The sequence below is a fragment of the Lagenorhynchus albirostris genome, chromosome 9 (assembly GCF_949774975.1).
Source record: "Lagenorhynchus albirostris chromosome 9, mLagAlb1.1, whole genome shotgun sequence".
In the NCBI taxonomy this organism is placed as follows: Eukaryota; Metazoa; Chordata; class Mammalia; order Artiodactyla; family Delphinidae; genus Lagenorhynchus; species Lagenorhynchus albirostris.
The window spans coordinates 42763115-42776374 of NC_083103.1; the positions used below are offsets into that span (position 1 = coordinate 42763115).

General features: G+C 45.1%; 1 protein-coding gene across 9 annotated transcripts in view; it reads right to left on the bottom strand.

Moving 5' to 3' along the window:
* The window catches only part of TEAD1 (TEA domain transcription factor 1), a 260521-nt gene that overhangs the window by 171403 nt on the left and 75858 nt on the right, over positions 1–13260 (bottom strand). For 7 of the 9 annotated variants that reach the window (XM_060159637.1, XM_060159634.1, XM_060159636.1 and 4 more), the window contains one exon: positions 7752–8007. In XM_060159637.1, coding sequence (XP_060015620.1) covers positions 7752–7908 — 157 coding nt within the window. In that variant the 5' untranslated portion in view covers positions 7909–8007. Of the gene's footprint in view, positions 1–1737; positions 2527–7751; positions 8008–13260 lie in introns of those variants that run through there. The other 2 variants (XM_060159643.1, XM_060159642.1) reach the window with 1 other exon arrangement.

Sequence of the window (13260 nt, forward strand, 5' to 3'; positions counted from 1 at the left end):
AGTCTGTAAGGACTGCTTCAAATGTCAGTCTCATTCCCTCCTCATTTGCTTCTTTTACCAACTCTAAAAATGTGGCCCTGTCCTCTTGGACCCAGGCTGTAGCTTAGCCCAGTGGCTCTCAAACCTGGCTGATCACCCAAATTACTCAGGGAGCTTTTAAAAACACAGATTCCCAGACCACACTCTCAGAGATTCTGATTCAACTGGTTTGAGTCTGTTTTTGTTATGTCTCTTGTTTTAAGCTTCTCAAGTGCTTCTGCTGATGATGGTCAGACTTGGGAACCACTGATGGGTCTATCTTTTTCTTAAAAAGGCAATCTTTTTACTCTCCCACAAACACAGACACTCCATTTAAAATCCATGCCCATTTCACCACAGTACACGTGAGCCTGCGCATATCCCCCATTCTCATCCCTTCTCTGGTGATGAGCCCCCAAACTACCCCTGCAACTCCAAGCTGCCTGAGCTCCAAGCAGGAATTTCCAAACGCCACAGATCACCCTCATCTGGATGGCCACCCGGTACACCTCCGACACATAACAAAATTCAACTCCTCATTCCTCTCCTCTCTACAAACTGCTTCTCATGTCTCCACTCCCCATCCATTTGATAGTCCCATCGTCCTCCCCACCACCCAGAAGCAGAACCCTGGAATCATCTTCAACTCTATCTTCTTTTTCACAAATTGCATCTGGTCAGCCAATCCTGTTGGTTCGACCTCTGAAACTTCTCTGCCAGCACCGTCAGTACCGAAGTTTAGGCTCAGCCTCTCCCACTGGCCTACTGCAATAGTCATCTAACTTCTCTTCACGCCTTCAGAGTTTGGCTTTGTCAAACCCAGGCTGAGTCACATCACCTCTCCTGAAAACATGCAATGGCTTCCCTCTGTCCCCAGGATGAGCGCCGGACACCTTGGCATGGCACTCGAGGCCCTCCACAATGCAGTGCCAGCCCACATTTCTAGGTTCATCTGCCATCCCCCTCCAGGATACACCCTCAATTCTAAGAGCACCAGAGCTGGGTCCTTTCAGGACTCTGTGCCTTTATCATGCTGCTCCCTTAGGCCTGAATGCCCTTCCCCTTCTCTCTCTCTCCCCACAGTAGCAAATGTGAACCTAGGCTTCAGAAATCCCTTGCAACAATTATATGCAACAATTCTGTAACAAGCATGCATTTTTTTGGAGAAGAGATCCACAACTTTCTATAGATTCTCAAAGGGGGTCTGTAATCCAAAGTAAGTTTAAAAGCAAAAAAAAAATAAAAAACACTAAGTGGCCTTTTCCCATTGAAAGTTAGTTCACCTAAGTCTGCCTCTCAGACTCTGACTCTTCCAGCCTTTTGCATTTTCAAATATAGACATGCGCATTCCCCAATCATAAACAATCGTACTTTCTACTGCCTTACCACTGAGCCGTATATCTCTCTAGAACAGAATATACTTCCTTCCATGTCAATATTGTAGTTAATTGTCTTAACTGGCTTGTTGTATCAAGCTGACTTTCAAACGTCAACTCTACCGACTTATTTACTGTGGCCTTGAGCAAGTAACTTGACCTTGGTGGGCCTCAGCTTCCTCAGCTATAGAACAGGGATAGTCACGGTAACCTCATCATTGGGTTGTTCTGAGGAATAAACAAGTCGACGCATTCTAAAGCAATGAGAAAGTGCCTAGCACACAGTTAAGTGGTCAAACAGGTCAGCTTTCTTAATTATTTTACATCTGTAGTCCCCACTCACAGTCCACGCACAGCACAGGCCCTCACTGAACGACTCCCGAATCCATGTCTTCCCGAATCCCAGCGCTCATCCATTGCCACAGAAGGCTGTTGAAAAGCATAAGTTTCCAACTTGGTAATAATTTAACATTCTCTCTCTTATTTTTTTTCGCCCTTATGACCAATTCTTGAGCCATCCTAATTAGCTATTTTTTTGCCTGGATTGCATAAGGGCTCACACCTTGTGCATAAACCTTTGTAGGTCAGACCCCCACTATGTTAAACTTCCCAGTCCAAACACTGATGACGTTGGCTTTGCTATTCTCACAGGAACCAAACTATTTCAAAATCCCCCATTACTCATGTGTTCTGAGGATCCCAGAATTAACCCTTGTTCTGTTGCTGTGCTTATGTGGGTAGAAATCCTTCCTACCTCTTGAACTAACATTTGCCAACACACAGAGCAAAAACCAGTATTTATTCCTTCTCAGTCTAGGAAGACCATTAAATATACCAACACACCTTTCTCTCTCTCTCTCTCTCTTTTTTTTTTTTTTCTGTTTTCTCCCTTTCTTTCTAGCCAGCTCCTCTCGGGACTCAGGTTTACCTACTCACCTTTCTTTATTTTAAATAATAACTCACACATGCATATATTCAGCATACATCACTGATACCTTCTCTGTCCAGCAAGACAGGGTGGGGCCCCTGCCTTACGGAGCTTCTAGCCTGTTCTAAGGGCACAGCACTTTGTCCTTCACATTTCTAGCAAATTCATTTGAAATAATATCCCAAATCACAGGTAAGACAGAAAGAGGAAATCAAAGATGCCACATGATGTTCAGACAGAGAAATGGGAAGAACAAGTTCAGGTCAGGCCCCAAGGCTCACTCTCCCAAGGCCTGGAGATCCTACAGGGCTCAGATTCTACAGCCATGTCCACATCAGGGCTGCTGGGGCCTCCACAGAGGTAGCCCACCTTCCTGGTCCCCATAGAAATGACGTGAAAGTACCCCGTCTTCCAGAGGGACGACTCTGCACTGCCTTGCCCAGTTCTTCAGAGCAGGAGGAGCATGGGGACCTCAGATGTCAGCCGCTTTGTCTGCACTGATGAACTGGCGCACACCTGCGCCTGCTTGTGTGCACTCCTTCTGATGTCCCCTTGTCAGTTCTGCCACCACCTCACTGAAGCAGCCCCCTCTCTCCTCTACCTTGTACTTCTATGAAGTAAGCAAAAGAGGCGAGTCCGAATCCTGTGCTCCCCTGGTTGGGAGGGCCCAGGTCAGCAACTGGGGAAGACCAGCCAGGGAGGACTGGCCCAGCGATATCTTCCTCCTCGATTTTTCTATGCCTCACAACTCAGCTCTCTAGGGCTGACCAGTAGGCCTGGCAACCCAGCAAGAAAGTGGGGGCACCCCTGGAGCTCTCCTAAGCAAGGACCCTGAAGATATCTGCTCACAAAAGGAGAAATCAATTGTCCAGCAATTGTTCTGCCCAAGCTGCCTGTAGGATCCTAGGGCACCAGAATCTTCCAGACATCTTTCTGGCCACCACCAAGGCCAGCCTTATGATCTGGGATCCTCCCCGCTGCGATATTTGAGAAGCTTTCTTCCTGCCAGCATTGGGCCAGGTGCCCTGGACACTGGTGGCCAAGAACAGGCTTCAAAAGGCTAAGTGGAAGGTGAACATCTTCAAAGGGGTCTCAGACTTCCCAGAAAGCTCTGGCACACAGCCCTAACCTCAGGTCAGTGCTTCCTGCAAATGAACTTGTGATGGCTCCATGAGGGCAGGGACTTGTCTGTCTGGCTCGCTGCTGTATCCCTGACAACCCCTAGTACGGGGCCGGAATACAGGCGGTACTCTCAATGCTGACTTGTTGAATTCACTTATAATGACCTCCAGCAAGAAAGGAATGAATGCACAGTGGAAAGAGTCCGGGTTTGGGAGTCAGACAGAGCTGGTTTTGAAAGCATCCAGCTATACCATTTATACTGGTCATGCACAAGCCACTTTATCCCTTTTAGACTCAGCTTCCTCATCTATAAAGTGGGAATCACAATATCCCTTTTAGACTCAGCTTCCTCATCTATAAAGTGGGAATCACAATACCCACCTCAAAATGTTGTTGTGAGCATGAGATGGAAGTTTTATGTAAAGCCTTTAACCCAGCTATTGGCAGAGAGCACTTCTTTATTTTCACTTCAGAAACACTGATTAACTCTCACTCTATGCCAGACACCGTTCAAGCGTGGTAGGAGGATCCCAAACCACAACAAGTTCATTTAATTCTTATAACGATCCTGTGAAGGAAGATCTATCTAAATCTCTCTTGCAGTTGAAGAAATGGAGGCACAGAGAGGAAGAGCAACTTGCCCGGAGTCTGATGTCTAGAAGAGGTAGGGCCAGGCTTCATATCAATTCCAAAGTTCAAACTTTAAGGTGCTACACTGCGTGTCTCTGAGGCAAGCAGCCAGTGAATGTTAGCTGCGGTCCCTAACTTGATCATGAGAGATATTTGACCACACTGCCTGACTAGGGTTTTCAAGTGCAACAGAAAACACATCCAGACATTCCCATGATTCACTGTTTTGTTCTGTCTTGTTTTAAGCTGTGACCTGTTCCTGTGACATTCAATTCCAGACAACTCTGCTGATCAAGAACATCTCTGCCATCTTGTCCTCCTGCTATCTACTCTACAGCTTTCTCCACAGAGAAAGAGACACACAGCAATGTAAAAATACGAAAAAGAAAGGAAAAAGAAAACACAGAGAAGAGAGGGAGTGAGCTTGTAACCTCTTAAGAACAGTCAAAGAAGTCTCACCCTCCTTCTAATAATCCCCAAGAACAACTGCCTACCCATAGGGTACCGCAAGCAGAAATAATCTATCCATGTGGAGACCAGCCACATAAAGGCTCGGCCTCTCCACCGACCCAGGTAGCATAGGGAAAATTAAGCCATCTTTTCTAATGGCCCAAACCTCAAAGTGAAGAGAGCTTTCCATTTTCCCCCTCTATAAGATTGCATTTGCCCCACTGTCAACCACGGAGGAGACTTCATTACCAAAATAAATCAGCACTGCACTTGACCTTGCTTCTCCAAAGGCTCAGGATTAGTGACATCACAATACTCTACAGATGCTCAGAAATACCGGAATAACCCCCTCAAGTCAAAAACACTTGGTATCTCACTAGAAGGCATTAAATTATTTTGATTTTACTCCATGGAATCCAAAATGCTTTCAATGTTTTCATTTCCAAAATGCTTTAGAGAAAAAGCATGCTCTTAGGACCTTCAGAAACCTCGACTCCTGGTCTGGTTTGTGTCCTGATTCACGTGTGGTAAGATGGGGAACAGGCTGGAAGCCAAGGAACAGTAGCTCTGGTCCCACACTGCTCACATGACTCAATTCCCGAGTGGCTGGGGCCTCACTGTGGAGGCTCCCAAATCAACCTTCTCTCGCCCTCAAAGTTACAGGCAGGTCCCATGCAGCTCTCAGGCACCTGGGCTAGCTTCTCTGAAGGGATCCAGTCTCCATCTCCCATAGCCCTGATAACCACCATGTTTCCCTTCCAAAGCAGCAGTACAAGCAAAGCTCCTCCACGCTGGCCAAAGAGAGGGAGTTGAAGGGGATGTTTTCTCTCCAAGGCAGTGGCCTAGACATGGAGATGGCTTCAGGGCCACTGCAGCAAATCCATCTCTTGCACCCCTAAACAGGACACATGACCTTGAAGTTGTAATTCCTAATGCTACTCGCTCAAAATGACTGCCCAATTTTAAATCAGGTTGGTCACCAACACAGTCAATAAATGTAACGTGGATTTCAGGGAAAAAAGAATCTATGCGTCAAGAACACACGCTCTCAGGAAGCACTCAGAATCTGATTACTTTCAGTATTAAAGACATGCTCCACAACCAGCACCACATTTGTCAACAGACTGATCACTCTTACTGAAGTACAAGTCACAAAATCCAGCATCATACAACATATACGCCCCAAGGACCACGGATATCATCTACTTTACCCTCGTTTTGTACAGGGGAGAAAACTCAGACACACACCAAGGGGTAGGATTGTTCAAGTTCACTGTGGGTAGACGGCTCAAATCCAAAGCTTCTCACAATTCTTTTTCCTAGTCTGCTGCCTTTGACCCCCAAATACCAACAAGAATTCTTTCACAAATTATTTTCACAAAAAAAATTAGTTCAATCTACCATGGCTGCCACCTAAAAAGTAAAATCAATGGAAAAAAACAAAACAAAACTGGAGTTGAAAAGAATAACTCCGGCTTTGAATTATGTTCTTATTCCTAGCCCAAAAACCTGCTTCCTAAAGGGACAGCTCCTTTCCCATATTCCCAGTGAGAAATGAAAGGCAGTAGTTCTTCCCACCAGCATGTCCAACACTAGGCCAGTATTTTAGATTAAAACAATCTCTGGGTAAACAAATGGGTGTTGGTACAAGGCAGAATGGCCCGAAGCCACCTTCACTACTCCTAATAAAATCAGCTTCAAAGAAGGCTCAAAGATTAAAGTGCTTTTCTCTGCCTTTAAAATGGGGAAGTTGTATTTTTAGGTATGAAAACAAGACCCTGAAAGCAAATAGCCAGGCTGAGGAAGGGTAGCCCAGGAAAGATACAAGCACACAGAAAATCGAAGGCCCTGAAACTTTCTACCCACAGCAGCTGAGATGTTTCATCTTGAGTCCATTTCACCAGACACGAAGAAGCTTCTTTGGCTACGAAGGATCACATGAGAACATAAAACAAATACTGAAGGTTTATGTTCTCTTTCTCTCCTGTGTGTGTGACACCGACTGGCCAAGGGAGAGAGACTCGAATGCTGCAGAAAGCAAAATTTTCCTTGTTTCCATTACATCATCCAAATTGGAGAGGGGTAGGGCAGGGTGGGGGCACAGCTGGTTGCAGCTGCACCACCATCTGCTTTCTCCCCAGCAGTGGGTGCTAGTTTGAGCTGCAGCCTCCTACGGCTCCTGATAGAGGAGGTGCGGTATTAAAGGTACAACACCCTATTATGGAAAAGCTTTCAAATTATTTAGAAATAAATCACTCCCATGATAAGTTAACAAGCTCCGCTAGGCTGCTGAGCCGGTTCTCTTTGAGTTTAGGTTATTTGTTTGCATCTCTTTAGGCTCAGCCACAGTGCAAACTGTCAACTTAACGTGCCCAATTAGACAAGCAGAACGTATCTGCAACCACCTGCCATCTGCTTCCCAAAAGGTAAGCAGGCAGAAAGTACAGGTCAGCAGCTGGAAGCCTTTACAGCAGGTGCAGGGAAGGTCCAAACCCAGTGTGCAAGCCCCAGACTAGTGGATGGGTGCTTGCTGCCACCTTTGGCATCCCCAGCCATCTGGTCAACTGGTCTCATCCTCTTGGGTGCTCCTGGAGTTTTGAATGCACTGTGAGGGGTCCCCATGTGGAAAGGGAGACTGGTCAGAGTAGCCTGGGGGTCAGTGCCTTGTCTGGCCATTCAACTGCAAATTGGCAACAACGCAGCAAACTGGTGGTTCAAAGGTCTGATCAAGTCCCTGGGCATGTTTTATATGGCCTATACAGGGTTGTATTTTAAAAAAAAAAATGCTGGCTTTTAAAAATGAGTACATTTCATATATAAACATCTATCTTGCTAGATTTGGCAGCACTAGGCCCCACTTCTACGGAGCTTCAGTCAGTTATCTGGAGCTAGGCAGCAGCACTTCCTTTTGATGGGGTGTGCATTCAGAAGAATTAGTCCCCACGTTTGGTGTCTGCATATGCCACTGCAACTACCTCTGTTCCTATCTGGTCATCGAGAGCTTTTGATATGAAGAAGAAGAAGAAACTCCAGGGAATGATTTCCCAGTGGTCCTTTACTGACTCTCCTCTTCAGTTGAGATTCAGTCCCTTGGATGGCCAACTAAAATTGTACAAAGATCATTCAACCCAATACAAGGAATGGATCTCAGTAGAAGACTAGCTACGTTGACCCCTTACCACAAAAGCAGGTTGCAGCATTTCAAAGGAGCATTTCAAATCACTTACCATACATCTTGCCTTCATCGGATAAGATGATTTTCCTCCTCCCACATGGTGGATAGATAGCCAAGGCTTCCTGAAAGCTCTGCTCAATGTCGGGGCTCCAGACCCCTTCTGCATCATTGTCAATGGGCTTATCTGCAGAGTCACTCATCCTTTCCATGTTTTCGGCAGGGCTCTCACTGCCGCTCCAGCTGCTGGGCTCAATTTTGGCGGTTGGATTTTCCAAGCCGAAGCCTGGAGCCTTTTCAAGAAAATAAACCTAAGAGAGAAATCAAAAGATAGTATAAGGACACGGTAACCATCAACATACTGCTCTCGCTGGTTCTACTGCGGACTTTTCAGTCACCAGCTCTGCTTGGAGAATAACTCCTAGGAGAGAATATGGAATTTTGAGATCCAAGTGTCTTTTGTTCCTATGTATCACGTTAGGAACAGAAAGAAAACAGCAGGCAGAAGCTGGATAATCTTCACAGATGAGAGGAAATTTTCATCTGAGAACAGTGCTCACTCTGAATTGCAAGTTCACAATGAATCATGCAAAATTTGCTAAGTACCTACTATCTACCAGGAGCACTTTGCTCGATGATAATCAAATCTCCAGAGCAGAACAAGTTGTTTAAAAGAAAATAAAGTAAAACAAACGGCGTCTACCTCACTGTGGCAATTAGCACGATAACTCTAAAATGTCAAACCATCCGAGAATTTGTCACTGGGATCACCAAGAAGCAAGATGGCGGCAGAATGGCAGACAGAAGGAGGGAGATTATTTTATCACAAATACTCATTCTACAAACAGCAACGCCAGCAGACCTGGACCTGCTATTCTATAGCATTTAACCGCAGGGCTTTTTACACTGTACAGGTCAGGTCACTTTGCCACTCTCAGCTTCTAGATTGTAACCCTGAAGCTGGAACCAAGTTGTCCCCAATTCCTGCCTTCCCTGCAACAACTGCAAGCGGCCAGCACATCTGAAGAAATGTTTCACACCCACATGAGGCACTTCATCTGGTAGCCTCCTTGGAATTCCTGATCACAGGAAAACTGTGCGGGAGGCTTTCGTTTATTTTTCTGTAGCACTAAAGATTACAGAACCAAAAGAAATCTTTCTCAAAGTCCGCCTGCCGATGCGGGGGACGCGGGTTCGTGCCCCGGTCCGGGGGGATCCCGCGTGCCGTGGAGCGGCTGGGCCCGTGAGCCATGGCCGCTGAGCCTGCGCGTCCGGAGCCTGTGCTCCGCAACGGGAGAGGCCGCAGTAGTGGGAGGCCCGCGTACCACAAAAAAAAAAAAAAAAAAGAAATCTTTCTCAAAGATTTATTCTCCTTAAATTATGCATGTAACCTATGGTCATTCCAAACAAATGTCAAAGTGGCACAAACACCAATGTGAAAATGATCTAATCCAGTACCCCTTGCTGTCTGCACACTAACATATCAATATGCCTTTGTTGAAAAGGCATCAGATCATTTATTCAAAGCCTTCCCCAAAAAGGGGATAAGAATTCCTCCTGGGGATTGACTGGAAGAGGGGAGGCGCAGGGCCTGAGTATGGAGAGCTTAGTGCGACCACCATTCCACCCCCTTCCGCCGCCTCAAGTCCATGCAACATCACAACAAAGGCGGCCAGGAGGGAAGCAGATGCGGGCAGCCCTACTAGGTACCAGGCACTGCTCTGTATCCCAGGGCAGTCACCTCTGAGAGCCAGCACCTCTGAGAGCCAGCCCTTTCCTTCTCTCTCCCAACTGAACCCTCTTCCCCTGCCTTCCCCCGCTGTGTATATCTACAGATCCCAGGTGCAGAAAGTCTGAGGCACAGGAACATTACACAATAAATGGTATAACCAACGGGTGCTTTTGGCTCCGCATCCTGACAGCTCTTTAGATTTGGCAGCACCTGGATAAAGGAAACCCTCAGGTTATCTGCCTTTGAACGCTGCCACTGATCCATCTTTCAAAGAACTTGTCAGCAAAATATTTACTACTTCTTACCAACACATGTACACTGACACAGGAATTTAAAAACTGCCAAATGTTAAAGATATAAATTATGCCACAAGAAAGGGTTTTGTGACTGACCCCCAGATGAACTCTACAATGCCTGCAGTGTGGGCCTTTGAATTCTCAAATTATTACATTTTTTTTCTTGGTTGGGATCTAAGAGTCTTATAAAATCCAAGCTGAACTGCACGCTACCCTAGAGTCTAGGTCCAAAGAGGTTTATTAGAGAAATTATAAGAATATGTGTGAACTCTTTGAGCGGTGACTAGCCGTTCACCTTCTCCCTCTCCACCTTACCCCAAAACTAAACAAAACAAAACGAACAAAACCAGACACATACAAAAACACAGGCCAATTCCTCAGCTCCAGGCAGCTCACAGCAGTAAGACTTCACTCCAGAGAGCCACATTTTAAGATTAAACTGTGTCCAGCGCTCAACCACTATGGTAGAGGGATGGAATCCAAGGGACCAGGGGAACTTTATTTGACTAAAAAAAACATTACCATATAATTGAAAGCCTCAGAGTCTCCAGACCAAAACACAACAACCCTAATTCAATAGCTGAGGTCCCCTCTGACACATCTCATTAACTGGTCAGTCTATGCATGAACATCACCAATAACAATAACAAAGAACCCACTACCTTCCCAGTATCACCTCCTTTGTACTAACATGTTGAAATTCTTCCATCTATTAGGCTAAAACCCATCTCCTGGTTAACTTCTAATCATTCAGCCTTGAGGTCTATCCATGCCTTGGGGAAGCAAATCTCCCTGAAGACACCCATTTAGGTATGACCAGAGCAGCCCCCAGTCTCCTGACCATGTTCCAGACTAGATACAATTCACATCATCCCTCTTGCCCAGCCCAGTTTGTCACAACCTTCAATAAATGACACTCAGAGGTGGACTTAGGATCCATAAAACTTCTAAGCTCCCACCCTCCAAGTGCTGTTCCTGAATCCCGACTCTTGATCAATTGGGTTAGGAGCTAAAATCAGGAATTTATATCTATTCTATTAAATTCCATTATTTTTAGCCTTAGCCAGTGGCTCAAAACTGGTAAGATCTTTCTGAATCATAACTGCCAAGCTTAATGTCCTCAGACGCCAAACAACTTCTGAAGCTGTTACACACAGGGAGGGTGTTAGACCTGCTTTGTAGAAGTTCCAAAGAAGATCATGGCTCAACATAAGGAAAAATTTCCTGTTAGTTCAACAAGTGGTAGATGGCCTCATAAGACAGGCAGCAGAGTCTTGCAGACAACCCCTTCAAGTTACCTCTAAAGCTAAGGGTCACAACTCCTTGGTTGTTGGGGAATGCAATATTAACTAGCATCAATCGATCCATCCACTTAGGAACCACAGGCGCTGCTCTAAATGCTCACATGTTTTTATTCATTTATTGCAAAGGGAAGAAGAACTCCGTGTCCAGGCTCTTGCATTTGGTGAACTGGAGCTCAGCAGGATGGAATTACCTACTCTGGACAAGGGCCAGGACACAGCCCCAGAAGCTACCAGATACATAATCCACAGACTTCTACAGGCCCTTGGTTTTACAACCCAATTGTAAGATGAGGCCTTGTATGGGCAGAGTTTCCAATCACAAGACTAGGACTGGCTGAGAAAAGCTCCCTGTACTGGATACCAAATTCCATCCCTCAGTTCCCTTCCAGCCCAGCTCAAAATCCACCTCATCCTGAAAACCATCCTTGTATCTAGTGGCTCTGAGAGAATCAGCCACACATTAGGAGCATCCTAAAAATGTGTGGAATTAGTTAACTACCACCCGATCTACCTGGCTTCTGAATGTACAATAACAAGCACCTGCTTATTACCAACAATAAGATCTAATGAGGTGATATACGCATAGAATATCTGTGCCTGCAGAGCTGATGTCCTCACCGCCTCATACATCCTTTGAGCAAGGGAGCCAACTTTCACTCACTTCAGTAAATGAAGAACATAGTATTGTGGGGCAGCGGGGGTGGGGGGTGGGGTGTATGGTATTAAGATTCAAACTGATCTGGATTCCAAACCTGTCTCACCCATTAGCCACGCAGCCCAGACTAAATTAGGTCATCTCTAGAAGCTCAGATTTTAATTTATAAAATGAAAATAATAAATTAAATGCAACCCCAGTGCAGAAAAATCATTAAGTAGTGGAGGGACTCTACCCCATGGAGTTTCCATAAAGATTTAGTGAGATAATGAATGAAGGTGATCTATCATCTGAAAAACCATGAACAGATGACGTTTTCAAGTCCATCATCTCTAGACAGTGGTATGGACCTTGTGATGCCCAAACACCTACTGATAATGGGATGGTAAAGAAATGAAGGAGCTTCCCTAATGGCTCCCTTTGGGAAATAAGTTTAAAGGATCCTCTTCCTTAAGGTCTTCAGATGCCTAAATGGAAAATTTAAATTGGTAACAAACGCCTGCACTTATAATGCACACAATCAATAGTTTTCATATTCTTCTGGGAAGTTTCGTTGAGGGGAATAACCCTAAATCTAAACGAATGCCTAAAACAAAAGAGAGAAGGGAAAATGTTGTTGGTTGAAAATGTACTATATATCACGTAGCCCCCATGTGCCTCAGTTTCCATCATTAACACTTTTCTAAAACCTCCTTTTTTCCTGAAACTCTTCCCAGCCACACTGGAATAAACTCCAAAAAGAAATGTTACCCAAACATTCCTGCTAATGGCCACACTGCCTAAATGAATCATTCTTTCAGGATTACCCACTTACATTTCAAGACAGGTAACATGAGCACACTGGAATGACATCTTATATGATGAACATTATACATATGTGTGTGTGTGTATACACACACACACACACACACACACACACACACACACACACATATATAGTATTCAACCAGTACATATTTTCATTTAAAAGTCTAGGGGAAGAAGGAGGTTAGACGGTCAATGAAGGTGCTTCTGACACCAACTCTATCCAAGGAACGTATGCACAAGGGGTATGACACAGGACACAGGAATCGCTGCTCCCTTTATATTAATTCCTGTGGGTCTCACATAATGTAAGCATCTCACCCACTTACTGGTGATTTAAGAGCTCTTAAATAAAAGTATTAGTTTTAACTAACCCTCATGATTAGGGAAATGTCACTGAATGTGAGGATCTAAAAAAAAAAATCCATAAAGCTTATTTTAGCCAATATCTTCATACTCTGTGAGGCAACAAGAAAAGAGGTGGACTGGAAGTTAGGACTCTGCCTCTACCCGAGTAACCCTGGACCACACAGTATCTGCCATGTGACTCAGTTTCCACCGTTAACACTGAAGGAAACCAACTTCATCATTCATCACCTGTGTTTCCAAAGACTACCTATAAGAGATCTTAGATTAAGTTGGTTTGTTATCACTCCCCCCATCCACATCCCAATGTCCTTGAGGGCAGGGACTACTACAGTCACCATTATCCCCTGTGCTAGCACAGTACTTGGCATAATAAATATTCAAAGAAAGAAAAAATGAACCAACAA